General features: G+C 36.7%; 1 protein-coding gene across 1 annotated transcript in view; it reads left to right on the plus strand.

Annotated features, from left to right (window-relative positions):
* LOC307120412 (uncharacterized protein) overlaps positions 1-23366 on the plus strand; it is a 59698-nt gene that overhangs the window by 14978 nt on the left and 21354 nt on the right. Inside the window, exons 5-19 of the mRNA XM_079807432.1 lie at positions 2037-2141; positions 2405-2461; positions 2660-2761; positions 4311-4415; positions 4503-4604; positions 4703-4804; positions 4903-5004; positions 5103-5204; positions 5303-5404; positions 15109-15207; positions 16882-16995; positions 18311-18395; positions 18973-19168; positions 19255-21091; positions 22853-23023. Of these exons, the coding sequence (XP_079663558.1) occupies positions 2037-2141; positions 2405-2461; positions 2660-2761; positions 4311-4415; positions 4503-4604; positions 4703-4804; positions 4903-5004; positions 5103-5204; positions 5303-5404; positions 15109-15207; positions 16882-16995; positions 18311-18395; positions 18973-19168; positions 19255-21091; positions 22853-23023 (3381 nt within the window). The remainder of the gene's footprint in view (positions 1-2036; positions 2142-2404; positions 2462-2659; positions 2762-4310; positions 4416-4502; positions 4605-4702; positions 4805-4902; positions 5005-5102; positions 5205-5302; positions 5405-15108; positions 15208-16881; positions 16996-18310; positions 18396-18972; positions 19169-19254; positions 21092-22852; positions 23024-23366) is intronic.

Below are 23366 nucleotides of genomic sequence, written 5' to 3' on the forward strand. Positions count from 1 at the left end.
TCTCCACTGGAGTGTGCATCCCAGTGTACCTTGGTAATCCTGTGATAAGTGGGAGTCCTTCGTCCGTACTAGTCTTACGACAGGGTACTCACACTTATGCAGGGCACTTGAAGACAGGCGAGTGGCGTTGTTGTATTGGGACTTGGGTTGGGAATCGTGAGAAATTTTCCGGTTCCGGTTTCGGTTCCGCCTAACGATTCCGGTTCCGATTCCGGTTCCATTAAAATTATTACACAAATAGCGGTAAAGGAAAAAGGCACAATACGCAACTCAAACAATCCATTTTGTGTTTATTACTTGCTCTAAAATTAATTTACAGGTTGGCAATGTCAAAAAAGTCCTGTACTGTACATATATTACAGTATTAATTAAGCCATTCTTGCAACACATTGTTTTTCAAATGAACACCTCTGAAATTGTCTTATTACATTTTATCTCTCTGTCTCTGAATAAAACCAAGTTATAAATTATATTTATTAGTTATATTTATTAATTAGTTGTATATTCATTTAATAGTAATTCAGTTATTCAGTGAACAGATAAATTGCAATTCAGCATTACAAAGGTAATTGTGCCTAAACGCTTACCTAAACCATGGTGACTCAACGGTTGACATACATATATATATATATATATATATATATATATATAGGCCTTAAATTATAAATCTGGTATAAGCCCTGAGGCACTCTGTGCTGTAGCAAATGTTTTGTCAAATTGCTAGTGCAGCCTCCTTTGCATGTTATTAACTTTTCACATTTTGCTTCATTATCATTCATTCTTTGGAAATTAATCCATACTTGTGACTTTCTCTTCGCCATGCTGGTGGTCAACGAGAAAATATCTGACGCAAAACCATAAATGTGTAGCGCGAGGGCTTTCAGTGCTGAACTGCACTCCTGGAAGCGGCAGGCAACGTAATTAATATTCATGATGAGGTGAGCCAGAGTTGCCAGGTTTTCACAACAAAACCCGCACAATTGCACAATCGCTTCAACCCGCGGACATGAAACACAGCCCGCGGCAACAGTGGAAAACGGGAAAGCGGGTAAACCACGGACTTGGCAACACTGGCTGTCACTCGCTATGAAAGGATACGCTTCCAGCGCTTCGCACACACATTGCACCAGAACCGTTTTCGGAACCGAAACTTAGGAATTTCGCGCGGTTCTGGTATTTTTCAAAAATCAGTTTCGGTTCTGAATAAGAACCGGTTCTCGGTTCCCAACCCTAATTGGGACCCCCATTCGTTAGTCACTAACGTTACGTCATAGTGACTGAATGAAAGGGAACGTCTTGGTTACGTATGTAACCCTCGTTCCCTGAGGAGGGAACGGAGACGTAACGTCCCTTTGCCACTTCCGCTGTGCTGCTGGAACACGGAGTTCAGTCTTGGTTCCGCAGCAGTAACATAATGCGACGTTGCCAGCGTACTTCCTTACATACCCACGATATGGGGCGGAGTTACGCATGCAAATTTCGCATGCCCATGGCATTGGCACTGCCATTGGGCGCTGGTAAATTCCTCGAAGGTAATTGGCTTCTAAGTGAAACCCCCATTCGTTAGTCACTAACGTTACGTCTCCGTTCCCTTCTCAGGGAACGAGGGTTACATGCGTAACCAAGACGTTATCTCTTAGGGTCTACTCACTTTTGTTGCCAGCTATTTTGACAATAATGGCTGTATGTTAAGTTATTTTCAGAGGACAGTAAATCTATACTGCTATACAAGCAGCTGACTACTCTAAAATAAATAAACGTTTCATTTCTATTGTATTGTCATTTCTATAATTCTATAGTATTGTGAGAAGATATACTAAAATGGTTGCTGAAATGTGAGGGGTGTAGTCACTTTTGTGAGATACTGTAGATATGGAAAAGCCAGTCATGTTGTGGAGTCTTGCAGTGATGTTGAATGCATTGTTAGCTAATTTCTCCTTTTGCAGTCGAGTGAAGAATAATAATTAATGGTTTTATTATAGTACCAAACTGAGGAACGTCCTGTAGTAATGTGTTTTTTGTTCTTTTTTCGTTAGTGAAGGATCAGGCTCACTTGTGTCCAGCTCTGTGTGTGTGAAGAGTGACCTGTCAAAAGGAGATGGACCAAACTTCAGCGAGAAAAAAACATCATCTACCGAAAGGTATTTAATGGGTTTCTTATAGTTGGTCACACATAGGTTGTAAGAGAGAATTTCAATAAATATTTTTCATAAAACATTCAGATTTTGTTTCTTAAAGCATTGTGTTAATTAATTTCTAGTGTCACATTTTAGAAAATAATAATATTAAAATTGCATGTAAACTGTTGTTTGTCATAGTAAATTGTATTTATCAACTTAATTGCAAAACTAAATCTGAGACTGTAGTAAAAATGTTCTTTACTCTCTACACTTTGTGTTATTAGTAAAAGATCAGGCTCACGTGTATCCTTCAGTGACGAAAATCCATCACATGCTTTACGGTACATTGTTTAAATTGTGTATTTTATTTTGAAATTCTGCTATGTATTGTATGGTGAAGTCAGAGAAAATTTTTCACAATGTGGACAATAAAGTATATTGAAACCAGAACTTGAATGAATTATACAATAATGCAGCATGGCTATTCTTTATTTAATTACTATTTGCAACTTCTCTTCAACACGTTTTTTTGTCATTAGTGTAAGATCAGGCTCACATGTGTCCAGCTCTGTGTCTGCAAAGAGTGACAATTCAAAAGGTGATGGACCAAACTTCAGTGAGGACAAAAAAACTGACAAAAGGTATTTCATATGTTTTGCATTACAGTGGCGTTAACTTATCTCTTCACCAGCCAAGGCTCGTCTGTATGGGCAAGCACCAAAATAGACCTCTATATACAATGAATTAATAATAAATTATAAATGTGTTCAGCTTTCCGCAAATATTTTTTTGATTTTCTAGACTATTTTTTTATTGTTATTTTAACTGAAGTTAGGACAGGTTGTGGTGTTTAAAATATTGTTGGTCATTGAGTGTTTCTGTAAAAAAAAGACAGAATAATAGTCCATAAATACTCTAGTTTGTATAATAACTATGAATATTCAAAAGCTATAAACGCCTCCATCGCAGAGCTGTTTAAAAACTCTTCCATCCAACAGCTCTGCTCCGTTGAGACAGGTGATGCGACACCGACACGCAATGACAGTTGGGTGTTTTTCACTCTCCACTTTCTGTGAAGTGATGTATCAATGTTCCCTTCTCCCCCTACGCCGTTCGCAGTAGTCTTCGAACTGAACATGTTCCCTCCCTTTGGATTGGAATTTCACTTGAGATGGCGGAATACCCTCTGAAGTCTACTTCGCAGTCCACTTATGGTCAAATGGAACGCACCCAAAGAGTCAGTGAACATGGAAGAACTTGAGTAGCAAACACAGATTGAATAAATGAAGCACAGGTGATACAGGTGATGACTAACTAAACACAGCTGAACAGAACTACACTAATGAGGGTAACCAAGGAAACAGACAAGTGGCGGGAAACTAAGAGAAAGGAACATGGGACCGAATCAAAATGCAACCAAAACGGACTAAACATGTAACTGAGATTGCTGTTTGCGTATTAGTTCTGCCCAATACCGGAGAAACCGGAATATCTGCTTGTTCTTAAGAGATGAATAATAGCTGAATAATTCCAAATGAACAAATGTTATTTTGACTGCAAAATACAACAAGCTATATCATTCTCATGTAGTGCATCAATTCTCCAGGTTCACCATCTGATTTGGATACGGCCCGAATCCGGCTGACTGCAGTAAACCTCGGGATAAAACCGAGAGACTAACATTAGCGTAGATGCCATTCTTGAACATCAGGTGTTATGGGAAAATTGTCTCTGACAATTTTCTAATACAAGATACACACATTTGTATGGTCCTGTCAAGCAGACAAAAACAGGAACGTGATGAATAGGAAATGTGGCTTTGCATGGTTAAACGACGTACTGCTGTTAGGGTGTACTCACTTTTGTTGTGTTTTTATTATTATTACTTTTATAGTTATTTTCAGAGGACAGTAAATCTATACTGCTATACAAGCAGCTGACTACTCTAAAATATATGAAAGTTTAATTTCTATAGTATTGTCATTTCTATAATTCTATAGTATTATGAGAAGATATACTAAAATGGTTGCTGAAATGTAAGATGTGAGTCTTGCAGTGATGTTGAATGCATTGTTAGCTAATTTCTCCTTTTGCAGTTGAGTGAAGAATAATAATTAATGGTTTTTATTATAGTACCAAACTGAGGAACGTCCTGTAGTAATGTGTTTTTGTTTTTGTTTTTTTCATTAGTGAAGGATCAGACTCACTTGTGTCCAGCTCTGTGTGTGTGAAGAGTGACCTGTCAAAAGGAGATGGACCAAACTTCAGCGAGAAAAAATCATTGTCTACCAAAAGGTATTTAATGGGTTTCTTATAGTTGGTCAAACATAGGTTGTAAGAGAGAATTTCAACACGTTTTTTTTTTTTTTTTTTTGTCATTAGTGTAAGATCAGGCTCATGTGTGTCCAGCTCTGTGTCTGCAAAGACTGACAATTCAAAAGGTGATGGACCAAACTTCAGGGAGAATACACCATCTAACAAAAGGTAACATCTAACAAAAGAGTTTGTGTGGATGTTTGACAACGTATCTGGAAGAATTTCCTGTAGTCAAGTGTTTTTCTCTCTGCTCCTTGTGTCATTAGTGTAAGATCAGGCTCATGTGTGTCCAGCTCTGTGTCTGCAAAGACTGACAATTCAAAAGGTGATGGACCAAACTTCAGGGAGAATACACCATCTAACAAAAGGTAACATCTAACAAAAGAGTTTGTGTGGATGTTTGACAACGTATCTGGAAGAATTTCCTGTAGTCAAGTGTTTTTCTCTCTGCTCCTTGTGTCATTAGTGTAAGATCAGGCTCATGTGTGTCCAGCTCTGTGTCTGCAAAGACTGACAATTCAAAAGGTGATGGACCAAACTTCAGGGAGAATACACCATCTAACAAAAGGTAACATCTAACAAAAGAGTTTGTGTGGATGTTTGACAACGTATCTGGAAGAATTTCCTGTAGTCAAGTGTTTTTCTCTCTGCTCCTTGTGTCATTAGTGTAAGATCAGGCTCATGTGTGTCCAGCTCTGTGTCTGCAAAGACTGACAATTCAAAAGGTGATGGACCAAACTTCAGGGAGAATACACCATCTAACAAAAGGTAACATCTAACAAAAGAGTTTGTGTGGATGTTTGACAACGTATCTGGAAGAATTTCCTGTAGTCAAGTGTTTTTCTCTCTGCTCCTTGTGTCATTAGTGTAAGATCAGGCTCATATGTGTCCAGCTCTGTGTCTGCAAAGACTAACAATTCAAAAGGTGATGGACCAAACTTCAGGGAGGACAAAAAAACTGACAAAAGGTATGTCATATGTTTTGCATTACAGTGGTGTTAACTAATCTCTTCACCAGCCAAGGCTCGTCTGTATGGGCAGGCACCAAAATAGACCTCTATATACACTGAATTAATAATAAATTATAAATGTGTTCAGCTTTTCTTTTCTTTTTAAATATTTTATATATATATATATATATATATATATATATATATATATATATATATATATATATATATATATATATATATATATATATATATATATATATATATATATATATATATATATATATATATATATATATATAAATTTGTAAAATGGTACAGCTTCTTAAGTATCTTAACGTACACTCTTAACATTAGGCTCAAGCATTAGGCTATCCCATACGGAAATGTAATATATGTATGCATATGAAATATACATATATTAAATATATCCACATAGAAAGTGAAAACATATATGTACATATATATCTGCCCATATATAAAACCTATTAGAAAATGGAACAATTTCATATATTGACATATAAAACTAGCCCATATATTTTATGTATGTATAATACAATATTTTATATAAATGTCACATATATATAATTATCAATATACATTACATATATTTCTTTGTATATATGTTCAATATACAAACTACACATATATGCATAGCATATTGCTTGCATACATGTTACATATATGTCCCTAATATATGTTTTATATAGTCTTATTATATATTTTATGTTTAAAATGAAATATATATATATATAAAATATATTTTTGATAAATGTATATGGAATATATAAATGACAGTAAAACATCTAAAACATTAAAACTTTATTAAAACAATTTTAATTTAAAAAGAAAAATTAAGCTGCGCAAAATTAAAAAAAACTTGTTTAATGAAATGTGTATTGTGTAGACTTGTTAAAAGTTCAAGCTGTTCAAATAAGGAAAACAAGAAATGAATAAATAAGGAAACCATAGGCATATAAAATGTATGTATGTTGTTTAAATAAATGGGCATATATAAATTAAACATATCGGTGACATATATGGTCATAACATACAATATTATATAAACAATAGTCATATATCGTATTAATATATGTCACTATACTAATTTAATATGGAAAATTTATATATGTTATAAACTTATATCAACATATATCTAGAGATATGTATATATGTGATGGCAATATATTGTCTTATATTTAGCATATATGACGGCGTCATTTGCGATATAGGGACATATATGTCATATATTACATTTCCGTATGGGATATTATACTACGGGGCCGTTGAATGCTTGAATCTGATTCGTTCTGAGGTGTGCAATTATTTTCTGGGAGACGCACAGCGAACGTAGTTCCAGGCAGCTCTCTTGACCGCATTACAGTTCCATATCACTTCGCATAGTTAACTGTAATAATGGAAATTATTAATTACGGTGAATATAAAACGTTCAACAACTGGGCGGCAGCACTATTAGACAGTCCAGATGAAAACCAACAAACGGAAGCGGACATCAAAGGCAAGCTTTTCTGTCTCATTACTGAAATCACACATGCGTGTCAGCGCTGCCCTGACGATTTGATCAGTTAGCCTATATAGTGGAGCAACTTAAAGGCTACACGTGACATTTTTTCACTAGCGAGGTAATAACAGCGCTGTTTAGAGACGCACAGAGGTAGCCTCTTATTATCAGCTTTAAAATGACGTTTCGGTTGAGACGCGTTGGATGAGACGCGGAAGAAATAGTCCTACTCACAATAGCGATTTAAGTACAAAAACCGGACGAATCCCTTTAAATATATCTTCGGATCGATGTCTTGAGGTGTGGTAACCGTAGTATAAGCAGAATAATTGACTCCAGGGCGTTCAATTATTAGAAAAATAATGCACACCCGAGGTAATAATTATTAGAGGAAATAATGCACACTCCGCTTCGCGTCGTGACCGCATCACCACCTCGGGTGTGCATTATTATTCTAATAATTGAACGGCCCGTCGTCAATTATTCCTTACATATGATAGTCAAGCACTATTTAATGGTAGAACTTTAGTAATTAGAACTAAAAATTGGTAACCATGTATGAATTCATATTTGTTATTTTAACTGAAGGACAGGTTGTGGTGCTTAAAATATTGTTGGTCATTCAGTGTTTCTGTATATAAAGATAATAGTAATAGATAATTGTAATTGTTATTAAAAGATGATAATACTACAAATTCAACTACTAATAACAATGTATGCACTAAGAATTGATGATCTGCTGGGTTCATGAATATTAATAAAGTTGTTAGCATTCGCCTGAACTGAAACAGGGACAGTAAAGCCGCGTTTCCACCGCAGGAACTTTCCCCAGGAACTAGGAACTTTGGGTTTCGACCGCAGGAACCAGGGTCTAAATGAAGTTCCGGGTAAATATTTCCCCCTCCGAACGGCTTTGCTCCCGAGGTGGTACTTTTTCGAAGTTTAGGAACTTTTGGGGGTGGAACTTGGGCGCTGAACATGCTGATTGGTTGAACTCGCGTAGCATTTTATTTCAACCAGCATTTTTAAAGTCTTTTGCGAGGTTCGTTCTGCGTTCAGTAAATATCAGTCTTGCTCTTTCTGTGCAATGGCTTGCGTTCGTCTCAGCCATCTCACGGTCAATGTCCGTAATAGCTGATAATAACAAACTTTGTCATATTTTAAATCTAGCTTTACAAGCTTTCAGAATACGCTTTAGTATCAGTGCTCGTCTCTTTTCCGCCGTTTGTTAATGGCCTCTTTAGTAAACAAATACATAACCAACAAAAGGAGCGCTGCTTGAATCTCCTCCATACTTGTTATTGTTGCAGACAGTGTCGCGCAAAAAAGATTACTGTCTGTTGCTGACTGGGAGGAACAGTCGCGCGCAGTCCTACATCACTGGACTAATTAGCCTAATTTTCACGGTACTTTAGACCGCAGTGGAAACGCAGACAGTAGGTCTGGGGGAAAAAAAGTTCCTATAAAAAATAACTTCCTGGTACAAATTGTTCCGGGTAATTTCGGTGGAAACGGGGCTTAATAGATGAGTCCCAGCCAATGAGATTGCTGTTAATTCTGCCCATTACCGGAGAAACCGGAATATCTGCTTGTTCTTAAGAGCTGAATAATTCCAAATGAACAAATTTTATTTTGACTGCAAAATACAACAAGGTATATCATTCTCATGTATATCATCATCAATTCTGTGTGGTATATTAGACTCTTGCTCGGTCTCTCTCTCTCTCTCTTTCTGCATGTGTGAGAAACGTGCTCCTTCACACTAGAGTTAACGGTACGTCAAATACAGGTATGCTACACATCCATTGAGATAAACTGAAATAGTACAAATCGCTTGACAGAGAGCAAAACTCTTGAGACTAATGATCAACGATCATTTCTGTTTGGCTCAGGGGAACAACCCACATGCGTTTCCTTGACGAATCAATACTGCAGATTTTGATGACGCATCCACGCTCACCACGGAGCCTCTGAATAATCAATTGCGAGAAATGTGATGCTTCTGAAAAGCTGAGATTCTCCTCTTTACAGCATACAGATTGGATTAGCGGTTTAAAAGTTATTAAACATTTTAGAACGATAGTTATTTTTAGCCGTGGGCGGCTGACTCTGTCTTTAAGGGTTAAGTCATGTGGCAAGCAGTTGAGGCCCGAGGGTCCCCCATTCTCACAGTCCCTCTGCCTCGACTGCTTGCCACAAGGCAATTCTAAGATGACATTCAGTTTGTCATGTGAAATAAAGTCTGTCAATCATCATTAGAGCGCCATCCTCAGGCTGAATAATGCAAGGAAATTAGAATTCTGTAGAAAGTGTGTCTGATGTTCAGTGATTAGAATATAAAGCTTTCAAAATGGTTGTAACAAATGTCCACTGAAGGCAAGTTGCTGAACCCAGTGGCTATACAAAAATTATTTCTGCGGCACTCGATCAGATTTCTTGCGGCGCAGGATTAAATTTCCCAGTGAAAGACGGTAGAGGTCGGTAACTCTGGTGTAGCCTGGATACTATTGAACACAACAGCGCAACCGCATGAACTTGAAGTAAACAAAACGTTTAGTGCAGTCCCCAGTTCCCTGCCCTGAGCAACCTGGCAAGATAAACTTTAATTTCCCAATTTCAACTTGCATAAATGTTTTTTATTTCTCAACCATTCTCTCAAGAAGAGGAATCAGTCCATTCTCTCCCTTTTCGCTCTCTTTTTTCTGCACTTTCTTTAAATACAAATTAGATCTGCACGGAGCTGTTTTTTCGTCCCACTCCCGCAATAGGATCTATTCTGCACCGCACCCTCCTGCTCTTGCTTAAAATTCACTCCGTGCTCAACCGCTATAAATTATTTTATTCCTAATAAAATTTAGATTTCGTTTCCAGAATCTCTTTTAAATTTCCCCTACAGAAAGAGACTGGGGATAACAAAAAGTAATAGGCTATGTTGGCCATGCAATCATTTTATTTCCCTTATCCTACTGTCAACACCGTAGCTAAAAAAGTCACAGACAAAAATAGGCTAAATCAAATGCGAAATCTGTCACTCAAAACTATTAGTCAAAATGCAAATAAACGAAAACTGCTGACTTTACTAGCTGTACTGCAAAATAAAGTATTTTATGAATGAATTAATTATCCATTATACCGAAAGTCTCCTCCAAAGGCTGAATGTAAAGTCATTAAAGTTGTAAAAGTTATGCAAGTTATTTGTAAATGAAACAAAGTAATTGCTGTCTATTGTTCATTTTCGTTAACTTGAAATGTGTAGGCCAAATAAGTGGTTGTTCTGTATATTGTTTATTTTTGTAGCCTAATGCAAGTAATAATTCGTAGGCCTACATTAAACAAATTCATACATATATTTTCTTGTCATGCAAATTAAAATGTGTAAATGAAAATAAATTGGTCTATACATTAAAGTACTTTTTACAACTATTCATAGGCCTACAATATAACTTAGTTTAAGTTTCTGTTGTTTCTGATGTTAAACTTAACAGCTAAAACAGAAAAAAAAACATTTGTATGTACACGTTCATTGAGCTGAGCGGGAGTCTCTGGTGGAGCTGGACCGGGATGGTAATGCATAATAGAGACCTGGGCCTGTATTTATCAAGCATAGAATTGACTTGAGTAAAAAAAAAATTCTTGGCTCAAAGCTGCGCTTAAGTTAGTTATCAAGCATCTCAATCATACTTTAAGTGAAGTGTATGACTAAATCTTAAGTGTCAGTCTTAGAGTTGATTCACGACACTTTACCACAAACAGGATTTTGGATGAGGTCATAGGCATGAACCAATCACTGAATAGATGTCCTTTTTAAAGAATATACTCAGATAAATTCACATTGAATGGTGAAATTCCTTAGAGGAGTTTACATCCATCACCCATTTGACAATAAAGAATTTAAGACAATTGTCACGATACCCAAACAAATGAAACTGGTGCGAGGACTCAAGTGTAGGGAAAGGTATTTATTAAGAAACAAACATAAACACAAAACAAAAATCCACAACGGGGAAAACATAACATAACTCAAACAACACAATAACTGGAATACAAACATACCAAAAGGGGAAGGAGCAGATCACAGAAGGGAGACATAGACATCACAACGTACCGACAAAGACTGTGAACACATGGGAACTATATAAAGGGGAAGAAATCAGGAGGGAACAGGTGGAAGAAATCAAACACTAATCAGATAACAAGGGGGAGGGATCAGACAAAGACATGAGCACATAGCCCAAAACAACAACACACCACATGTGCTCCACAAGACAGGACAGGCATGTGACAACAATACATTATAATATACACATTTGAAATGAAAGATAAACACGTTTTCCATCATGTCTTCATTAAAAATTTTAAACTGGCGTGCTGTTAACTGACCTGCCTATATATAGCGTAGATTTTTTTATATAATCAGTCACCATGGATTCTAAAAGAAAACCGAACTGGCTGGAGGAAGAAGCGCTACTACTTGCTGAATTAGTTGAACAGTGGGATGTTATAAAAGGCAAGTTCAGTCCAACATTATCCTGCACTGACAAAGATGATGTCTGCTCTGTCCAAACGATAACGTTTGATTAACTGCTCATTATCAAACATTTCAAAAACATCCTCTTCTAAAAAGATTTGTGCACGTCTCTATCTCCTCAGTGCCATCACAAGCCCCTATGGCAACTCCTAAACACTTGAGCGACCTCTCGAGCTTTCTTAAATAACTGGGAGAGTAACGCCGCATTCACACGGGGCGTCGGCGTCAACGCTTCTCGTTTACTTTGAATGGGTGACGTCATGCGTTGCCGAACTGAATTGTGGGTTCCGTCGCGGCGCTTCACTCGCGTTGCAAGCGGCAAAAGTTGAAGATTTCTCAACTTTTCAAGCGCCAACGCAGGCGTCATCCAATCAGATCACCCTATGCAAATATCCTAGAGCAGACGCTAGCCAATCGCGTTCGTTTAAAACACCGGTGAATGAAGAGTGAATGAAGAGTAAAGAACGATCTAAAATGGAGGAAAAGCTAATAATTGCGGTGGATAATCACCCGGTCCTTTACTACCAATCATTATTTACATACCGGGACACAAACTGGAGAGACCAGGCCTGGAAGGAGGTGGCAGAGACGGTTGGAGAATCTGGAATGTATCATGCTTGTATTCCGTCCGTGTAACGTTACTCTGTTTATCATTGAATGACAGCAGCATATCATATCATGTGTGGTTCAAATAGAGCTATCCCCCAGCCAAATGAGGAATCAAATATTAAAGTGATCAGTTTTCATACACAAAATAGTCTCACAGACTAGCTGTCAAAAAAGGCGCTTTTTTTGTGTTGTGTTGTGGTCCAAGCGGCAAGTAATGTGATTAGCTGTTGTCACTATGACGGTCACGTCAGGCACCAAGCTTCAGCCACTCCCTCCATCAAGCGTTGACGCCGAAGCCCCGTGTGAATGCGGCGTAAGAGTGATTCTCATTCTTGAATTCTCGGCACTTAAGACTAAAATGGCACTTTGAGAAGCTTGATAAATACGGGCCCTGGTAAGGCCTGTGCCAGCGGGACATCATCTTCATCTGGGATTTCCACTGTCCGCAGGTTTGTGGGGCTGAATTGGTCAAATTTTGGCCGTGATTCCACTACTTTTGATTAGCAATTGGAGGGATTTTGTTGTGCAGAACTGGCAACCCGGCCCTTAGGTTCGCCCTTCGTGCACTTCTTGTACTTCGACGGCGTGGCGTGGCGTGGCCTGGCCTGGCCTTCGAAGTGCGCACCCTTCACTTTGGGACACAGCTCATGACAAACATGAGGGCTTAAATACACTGAGACTAATGACAAGACAAGGGACACCTGTGAACAATGATTAGACCATGACAACATGACACAAGGGCTGTGTCCGAAACCTGCAAAATGCTGCCTTCGGAGGATGCATTTCAAGGCAGGAAGGCATCAAGGCACTTCCGAATCTAATGTTAGCTTCACTTCCTGTCTTCTGAGATACCTTCATCTGATCGAGTTTTGAAGGCAGCATATTTGTATCCTTCGCTGCCTTTTTGATATCCCACAATCCTGTGCTTTCCATTCTGTGACAGTTGAGCTGGGAAAAATGGAGTCCGAAAGTTGCGTTCGCTGGTCAGTTTGTGTGTAAATGTACGTTTTATACCAACATTTTCCATTTCTGATGTCATTTCTAGCGAGAAATTACTAATGTAGTAATTCAATATTATATTAGTTCTTACCAAAGCTCTCTCTATTTTGCTGTAGATCATTAAATGGTTACACTGCCTAAGAAGTCTGTCCGAAATTAGTTTCGTGAGGTGCCTTCATGCACAAACTCTGCCTTACAAGCCATTGTCTGATAAGGCAACGAGTGAGCTGCCTAGGTTTTCAGGCGCAGCCAAGAACACATGAGGGCATGGGAATCACATGAAAAGACCAGGAAGTGCATGGCAGTGAACATGGCAAACTAAGAACATGACAGTGAACTTGATAACCTAAAAACATGAACATGAAACACCAAATCACCCTGTGACAATGGTTATCGTAAACTAGCGCTGAGACCCAGAATATGCCGTACCTAAATGTATGGCCAGTAGCTGCTACTGTTCCTCACTGTGGTAAATGTGATAGAACTCGACTAAATACAAGAATCAATTGCTGAATAAAATGTCTGTCTAACATCCAAGTTGTAGGCAGGAGGAAATAGATCAGGAAACAACAACATACAAGGTTGTGATTAGGGGCCCGTTCTTCGTACCTCGCTTAATACATCTAAGATGATTTGACAGTTCCCAGATCTTTTAATCGTGATAACTGATCTCTGGCTAATTTGGTTCTTCAAACGAATTTGCGGATTGGATTAAAATATCTGGATTAAATGATCTAAGATTACTGAGCGTTCTTTTTTTCCCTGAAGAGGGCAGATGCATCGATACTCGAAACCACGATCAGCAATGCAGCGATTGGCTGGCGTCAAGACAGCAACGTAATGACATCATATAATTAAAAAGCCACCTGGCAAAAAACTTGACAAATAATAAATAAAAACTTGACAATTTAAACAAAAAAAACCCCACGAATTTCTTAACCTTTTATAAGGAAACAGCCAAACGACCAAACCAACATAAGTTATAATAGATAAATTATAAATGTTTTTTTTTTTTTTTTACATAATTACCAATTATTTATATTCACGATTTTATACAGTATTTGTACACCCTTTACATTTTTATTTCAATGTTGTAATTTAATTTTTAATTAAATTTGAAGCAGATTTGTAACGTGACAGTATTTAAGTTTCTTATGGGTCAAGATCAAATTATCCTCTATTGCGCTGCATCAAGCCACTCCCATAATATCCGTAATCACTTAATGCACGGCTCAGAGTAACTGTACAACATGTGTGTAAACCAATAAAAACAAAATTATATAAAGTAATTATTCCATCACAAATAAATTGCTCAATCAAGTGGCTGTGTCTATAGTATTATACACAACATTATACATTCTCATATACATATACAATATAACATTTTTATATTATTATTTAAAATTATTATTATTGCCCCTGGTTCAGTAATGTACTCTTGTAATAAAGTAGCAGTGGCTGGGACAGATTTTAAGTATCACCTCAAGATGCAATCTAATCCTGTTTACATGAAATAAGCTCCCGAGCAGGTTTAAGCTTACGGACCTGTTACTATGACAGCAAGTCCAGGATGAGCTTCGAAGAACCAAACAATCCAAGATCATGTCAAATCGTCAACAATCAAATCCAGCTAACTGAGTTAGCGAGGTACGAAGAACGGGCCCTAGGTTTGCAAGGATTAAATTAACATGTAAGATTTGCTGAAATATTTATTTATCATTGTACTTCAATATCATCAAAACATCTAACAAAATGTGTTTCATTTGTTTTGCAGTACAATGATGCTCACTTGGTGTATGTGCTAGAGCTTGAGTAATATAAGAATAAATCAAATATTTTCGAAAGAAAGTAAATAGCTAAATAGCTTTACTTGTTAATGAACATGGTCATCCAATTACACTGGTAGCCAGTAGGGCTTGTACATTCACAATGAAAATACAGAACAGGCAATCATAAATACATTCCTGCTAAATTGCAACAATACCATTTGCAACGTAAAACCTCTTTAAATGAGACTGTAGTATCTCCTGTAATAGTGTTTTTTCCTGCTCTTTGCTTCATTAGTGAAAGATTGCATGTATCCAGCGTTGTGTCTATGAAGAGTGACAATTCAAAAGGTGATGGACCGAACTTCAGTGAGGAAACACCATCACCTACCAAAAGGTATTCTTCTGTTCTTTTTTTCATCATAAAACTGCATTTCCCATCAAGCACCTTTCTGTATTGAGGAAGTAGGTATAGCAGTAAGCTTTTTGTCTGACAATGGTTTGACCAAATTAAATTTACAACTGGAACCCTGCACTGTAAAAAATGTAAGGCCTCTCCAATTCAAAATTTTCTAGTGAGCGATCACATCTAAATTTTTCAGTTGGCCAAATTAAATTTCTGTGAATTGAATTTTATCCATTGTGGCAACAGTCTGTTAACATGGGCTCAATTAGAAATATGTTGAGCCATTGGAAAAATGTAATTTACCAACATTGTAAAAAATTTCAGGCCTCTCCAATTTAAAATTTTCTAGTGACCGATCACATCTAAATTTTTCAGTTGGCCAAATTGAATTTCTGTGAATTGATACAATTTAATTAATAGAAATTCAATTTGGCTAACTAAAAGATGTAGATGTGATCGGTCACTAGAAAATTTTAAATTGGAGAAATGTTTTACAGTGCAACTGTGAGATTGGTCCAATTAAATGTTTTAAATTGTAGTCACAATTGTTTATTTCGCACTGCCCAAAATACAAAAATGACTAAAAACATAGCCTAAATATATTAAGCAAAATACAGAACACAGACAACAGGGTTGACATTTTATCACATTACTTTATTAAGTACATTCCAACACAGGATATTTGGTAAAAATACCTTATTTTCAATAAGGAAAAACTCTGAATACATTCAATAAGTCTTCTGCATAACAGGATGTCTTGATGTGGTGAAGAAAACGCGGCACTATATAAAAACCTATAACATTAATGACAAAGTTCCCCTGCATCACATCTGGCAAATGACAGAACAGAAGTTACTTCATTATATAATGAGGATGAGACGAATGAATGGATTAATAAGAAAATCACGAGCTTGACGTGTTTAATATTAAAAGGCAATAACTCAAGCCCTGAAAGAGGCCGACTCCAAATGCAATCTAACGGCACCGGGTCGCATGGCACACATATCACACAAATTACTTAATTTACTTATTACCTATTGTTTTAGACATATAACACATGAGGAAAATAAAACTATTGGCTACAGGCTACCATTAGAGTAAACGAGGTAAATGAGAACACACGCATGAAACCAATGAATACATGAACTCGTGATTCTACAAAAGTTCTTTTAAACTTCATACCGGGTCATAAAGCAAAATTTTGGAGAATAATTTCAGTGCTAAATACTCACCAACGTCTTTGTGAGATGAATATCTCTATTCTCTTGGGAATGTCTGTTTCGGTCTTCAGCACCAGCTGGTTCAGCTCCGCTTGCGCTGCCACTCCCGCGCTCCGCATTTGAAATCTCAGAATGGTTTTCTTCAAGCGCATTTGGCGCATACGTATACAGTTTTTCGGACGTAGGACTTGTTCAGCCAACATGGATTTTTCACTTCGACTTCATAGATTGACTGAGCACAATTAAATATGTTCTGTGAATATACAATTTTAATTTTGAGTGAAGACCTTAAGCTATGATTAGTACAATGCATCTTTTTGCATGGGAATAATTATTTGGAAGTCATTTATTGGGCCAATATGCAATTTTCAATTTTTCCCCCAATTTTTTTTTTTTACAGTGTGTTAATTTGTATGCGATTTTCTTCTTTTTGTGTGTGATTTAGTAACAAAGGACAGACGACAGTAAATATCGGTGCCGAATTTACACGGTGGGAAGCTCTAAAAACACAAAAGAAATTGAAGAGTGATGTGGAACTGGCATCTTTTCTTCTTAACAGGTGGGGAAACAACATACCACAGTTTACCTTTTACAATTTATTACCATAAACTTAAATGGATTTACTTTATTAAAATGTATAATTTGTTTTTCCAGACACTTAATAAGCCATAACATGTACCATGGTTTGAAATGTAATGTCATGGGCACCATCATCGGAACCATTGTATGTGGGTGGGAAAAGACCCGCCCACTTTTGATATTCAATATTGCTCTTTTATCAAATCAAATCAAATCACTTTTATTGTCACTCAACCATATACACAAGTGCAACAGTAGGTGAAATTCTTAGGTGCAGTTCCGAGCAACATAGCAGTCATGACATGACATGTACAACATTTAAAGCAACATCAGATTACACATCTGATGCGCACACAATTACTCACAGCACAGTATACTCTACAATAAACAATAAATAATTTACACAATGTGAGTGTAGTTCTCACAGCTTTAAACAATATACACATACTTACAATATACATATACTTTAAACAATATACACTAAACATACATTAGACAATATACATTAAGCTATAATAATAATATACAATGTACAGTATACAATATTATTCACAAATAGAGATCCAATGTACAATTGATGCTATATGATAAATAAATGTGTATATAATGTATTAGATATTACATATTAGATTGTATCATCTGTAATTGAGCATGTCTGTTTACCTACCCCTCACTGATTAAACACGCTAGATGTTTTATTTTTATCTTTCTAACATTTTCTTTATTTTTATTGAAAATAAATGCCTTTCCGATCTAATATGTGATGGGAAAGGTGGTACAGCGAGTTTGGCAAAGACGGATTTTAACCTCTGGTCGATTTGCGTCAACTTGATGCCATGCATCTTACCCCTACACTATCACTGCTGCAATTAATTCTGTTTTCCGTACTTTAGTCTGCCCCAACCAGACATTTAGTAAACAACGCAATATATTTGTAGGCTACTTAATGTAAGTGGCATCTACACCAGTAAAAATTTTCTGTGAGAGGATCCACCCACATTTTTTTTTTGCTTGCGACGCCCATGTGTAATGTACATGTTCCCTTTGAAGCAAATTGACAGTGTGCAGTGATCCATATAACAATGAAAATATAAATCACATTGACAATTTTTGAAAGTTAAATTTAGCACCTTGCATTAAGATTATAAATTTCAGTCATTAGGTTCAAGTGGAATACATATGCAATTAAGTATATTATTACAACCAAGAGGACAGTGCCCCGACAAAACTCAGCTCTCTCTGAGATGGATTGAATTGCCAAATTTTTTTTAAAAAATCCTTTATTTGGCTTCCAGGGTTCAATATGAGAAATCTGACTCAGGCGTCAAGATTTACCACTCACGCAGGAATTTCAGAGAAAATCTCTTCGGGATCTTCAAGGTAAGTAAAAAACACAAATGCTTTAGATTGATTTTATAACAAACAAATATGTTATTGAACAAAAGTAAAATTGTATTTAATTTATACTTAAAACATAAATAGATTTAAAACTTAAAATATAAATAGACTGTAGAACTGATGCTATAACAATCCCTAATTTTTCAAATCTTAAATCAAAAATAAAATACTAATTTAATAATAAAACTTAATAAAATTGTACTCATGTTTCATACTCATGTTAATATGACTATTAGCAGGACACATTAATGGCAGTGAATACAAAAACACATAAACCGAGATACCAAGAAATCATGTTGATTATTGGATTTGATCCACACCCGGTTCTTGGCGTCTCCGTTTCTTGGTATTTTGTTATCTCTGTTAGTGTTTTTGTATTCACCACCACTTTACCTTACGTATGGTCAATATTGTCAAAATAAATGAGTGCATTTTACTTGTTTGCCTGTAATTTGTACTACAATAAAATTGTTTATAGTTTAAACATGTTTTCAATGTATATGTAGGATTTAGTTACTTTTTTGTTCTGCCCCTTATTTTTTTCTTGCTTTGTTTTCAGGCTCTTGAGAACAAAATGATTGTATTTCTGAAGAATGAGCTGGACAAGTTTAAGAAAATATTAAAAAAGGAGAACACACAATACTTTGTGCAGGACTTTATAGAGGAAATGCGTGATATCAAAGAAGCAGCTCTTGATATCACACTCTACTTTCTGAGAGATTTGAAACAAGTTGAGGCTGCAGATGCTTTACAAGGTATAACTATCTGTCACTGCCACTTATTAAATGTACAATAGAAAATGATGCATATCTTTGTTTTTTTGTTCTTGTTTGTGTGTTAGATGAGCTAGTCCTCATTCATCAGCGACCGCTTAAATCAAACCTGAAGAAGAAGCATCAATCTGTATCTGAAGGAATTGCAAAGCACGGTGACTCCAAGCTTCTGAATAAAGTCTACACAGATCTCTATATGACTCTGGGTGCTAGTAAAGAAGTTGATAGCCAAAATGAAACGGCACAAGTTCAGGCTGCTGCCAGGCGACATGAATCACAAGAGATGCCAGTCGAATGCAAAGATTTGTTTGAAGCATTTGATCAAGAGGAGGAGATCAGAACTGTACTGACAAAAGGAGTTGCTGGCATCGGAAAATCCATCTCTGTGCAAAAGTTTATTGTGGATTGGGCTGAAGGAAAAGAAAATAAGGATATTACTTTCATATTTCCTCTTGCATTTCGAGAGATGAACTTAAAGGAGAAAGAAAAACAAAGCTTGACAAGTCTTATAAGACAGTTTTTCCCAGAGATAAAAGGACTTAACCTTGCAAGAAATGATAAAGTCAAAGTCCTATTCATCCTTGATGGATTGGATGAATGTCGCCTTCCTCTAGACTTTGATGGTAATGAGATGTTGCGTGATGTATCATCTCCAGCCTCTCTGGATGTTCTCCTGACGAACCTCATGAAGGGAAATTTGCTTCCTTCTGCTCTCATCTGGATCACCACCAGACCAGCAGCTGCCAGTAAGATTCCTCCTGACTGTATCGACCGCGTGACAGAAGTTCAAGGATTCAATGACGCACAAAAAAAGGAAAAGTACTTCAGAAAAAGATTCATGGATGTTGATCTGGCCAACGAAATCATTGATAATGTTAAACAATCAAAGAGTCTCTTTATCATGTGCTACATCCCAGTCTTCTGCTGGATTTCAGCCACTGTTCTCCAGAACATTTTGCAAGAGAAAAGAAATAATGATGATGAGAAACAAAAACAGGCTGACGCATCTAAATCACAGAAATCAAAGACTGAAGACCCTCCCAAGACTCTGACACAAATGTACACACACTTTCTCCGCTTTCAGATCCTTCAGAGCAGCCGAAAGTATGAGGGAAAATATACACCAGATGTTTCTTGGGATAAAGACGCCATCCTTTCACTGGGAAAACTGGCATTTTATCAATTGGAAAGAAACAACCTGCTTTTCTATGACACAGACCTGGAAGACAGTGGTATTGACGTCTCTAAAGCATCAGTGTATTCAGGCATGTGTACCCAGATGTTTAAGGAGGATAAAGGGATCATTCTTGGTACCACTTTCTCCTTTGTTCACTTGAGCATTCAAGAGTTTATTGCAGCTCTTTATGCACATCTGTTTCTAGACATCAACAAGAAAAGTGTGTTTGTTCATGAGTCTACAGAACAGAACAAGAAAAATCAAGCCATGATTGATTTGCTCAAGGCTGCAGTGGACAAGGCACTCAAGAGTGAAACTGGACACCTGGACCTTTGCCTTCGCTTCCTCCTTGGTCTGTCACTCCAGACCAATCGTAAACTTTTACGAGGTCTGTTGACACAGCTCAACAGCAACGACCAGGACTACAAGGAGATAGTTCAGTACATCAAGCTGAAATTAGAAGATGATTTGTCTCCAGAGAGATCCATCAATCTGTTCTACTGTCTGAATGAACTGAATGACCAAACTCTGGTGAAAGAGATTCAGACTCAACTTAGCAAAGGAAGTCTCTCATCTACTGACCTTTCACCTGCCCAGTGGTCTGCTGTGGCCTTTGTGTTGTTGACATCAGAGGAAGAGATGGAGGAGTTTGATCTTCGGAAGTTCAAGAAATCAGACGAGTGTCTCTTTAGACTATTGGAAGTTGTGAAGATCTCCAAAAGAGCTCTGTAAGTCATTTCAAGCAGAGGTCTTCAACCCGGCTCCTCAAGGCCCACTGCCTGCAATCCAACAGGATTCAAGTAATCCTGAAGAACTTGATTAGCTGGTTCAGGTAGTCAGGGTTGTTAATTAGGGTTGGAGCTAAACTCTGCAGGACACTGGGCCTCCAGGAGCCAGGTTGAAGGCATATGATTTAAAGTAATTCAAAAGAAAAATACATTTATCAAAACCCCCCATAAGTAATTATTAATCATATACCAGATATAAGTATATTGTTATGTCTGAAGAATGATCAACAAAGGAGGCTCTGTTATTCAACTTTTAATAAGAACACAGAACAAATGTAACACAGATGCAGCAGCCGAACTCACTCTCTAGTTCCTTTTCTGGACTTTGGAGCCCTATAATTTAACCCTATGAATACTGGTGCAAAATAAAACATACATTTCACAGACATATTTAAATGTCTTTTAAATGTCTGCTTTAAATGTCTTTTAAATATGGCCCGCTGGACCACTCGGATAATCCATTTGATAAGATTACATTCAGATTGTGATGTTAATAGTAAATCAAACCAAGAGAGGTCGCTATTTCCAGCCGATTCCCATAATAATTACAGCGTAGAATGTGATTAAAAGTGTATGAAAATTATCAAAAATAAACTAAAAATTGACAATGAAAATCATGTTTTCCAGTCAAGAAGGTAAGGATTATCTTTTTACCATGTTCAAGGGGTCACCAGTATGTTTGGTTTGTTTGGAAACAAAATCTGTAATGAAAGATTTTGATGTAAATTGCACTGTTCACAAAAGCCACTTTTCCACCGTCGGGCCGAATGGTCAATGGTAATTTACGGTTCCAGTTGTATTTCCATTTGAGCCTGGCACAGCACGGTACGATTACGATGTTACAAACTGTTCTCTGCCCGGAATTAGCCAACTGTGCCGCTGCTAGAAAGCGTGTAGTGACGGCGCCCCTCAGGTTTGGTCTCTTGTCTGTTGCCTGGTTGCCAGTTTCTCTGTGGCTTGCTAAAAGTGCTATTTGAGCAATGTAAACACATATTTATAATACAATTTAAAAAAATATAATTATCTCCATAACGCAGTCACAATTTACATTGCAAACTCTTGCGTTACCAAGCCAACGACTGACTCATTTGTATTAAATTCCAAAGAGCCCTGTAATCAGCCCCACAGTGGAAAACCTTTTTGCCAAAATGAAAGAAATATATACACTTAAGTATGTTCTTATAAAAAATATTATTTATTAATATTAATAGTAATTCTATTCATGGTAATATGTGGATTGTGATAATACCATTTGGAACAACTCTTTTTTTGAATTAGCACTTTTTAATTGTTCTCTGAGGTTGAGTTATTCTCTAGGCTCGTAATCAAAATTGAACAAATGTACATTTAAAAATGCTAATTTACAGACAATGAAATTGAGATGTTTATATTTGCTTGAGGTAGGCTAATATTGCTTGTCAACTGTCAACATTAGTTTCTGATTTGTATTAGCATAATTGCACGTTTTATATTTAATAAAGTCTTTAAAAATAAATTACATTAATTATACATTGATTTCCTTAATACAATGTAAACTGAGTCAGACAGTGTAAAAGGTGTGCGTGTGGATTAGTAATCTGGCCACTTGGTATAAAGGAGATAAAATGTTAGCCCTCCTTACAATATTTTATATATATATATATATAGCAAATCCATTGTTTGTATTCAATTTTACTTAAAATTCTAAATTATTTCTTGTAGGTTAAACGATTGTGACTTGACAGACAGAAGCTGTTCATGTCTGGCTAAAGCTCTTGAATCAGATAACAACCTGGAGGAGCTGAATATGAACAATAATAATCTACAGAGCTCAGGAGTGAAGCTGCTCTGCACTGGACTAAAGAGTGTAAAGTGTAAATTGGAGATAATGAGGTAAGTTGTGTGACAACAGACACAAGGTGTGACTTAGATATCCTTTGCAAAGTGTATAAATAATGGATTTAAATACCATCAGTTAATTATAATGACTAATAATTAGTTTACCACTGTACTTTGTTTTGAAACAAATATACTTAGAGGTGCCCTAGAATGAAAAATTGAATTAACCTTGGCATAGTTGAATAACAAGAGTTTAGTACATGGAAATCACATACTGTGAGTCTCAAACACTGTTGTGTCCTCCTTCATATGTAAATCTTGTGTGTGAAAAACATCACGGGAAAAAAAGGTGAATCTCAACATAACACCGACTGTTAAGCAACAGTGGGGATCATTA

Source organism: Gobio gobio (genome assembly GCF_949357685.1).
Source record: "Gobio gobio genome assembly, chromosome: 24".
In the NCBI taxonomy this organism is placed as follows: domain Eukaryota; kingdom Metazoa; phylum Chordata; class Actinopteri; order Cypriniformes; family Gobionidae; genus Gobio; species Gobio gobio.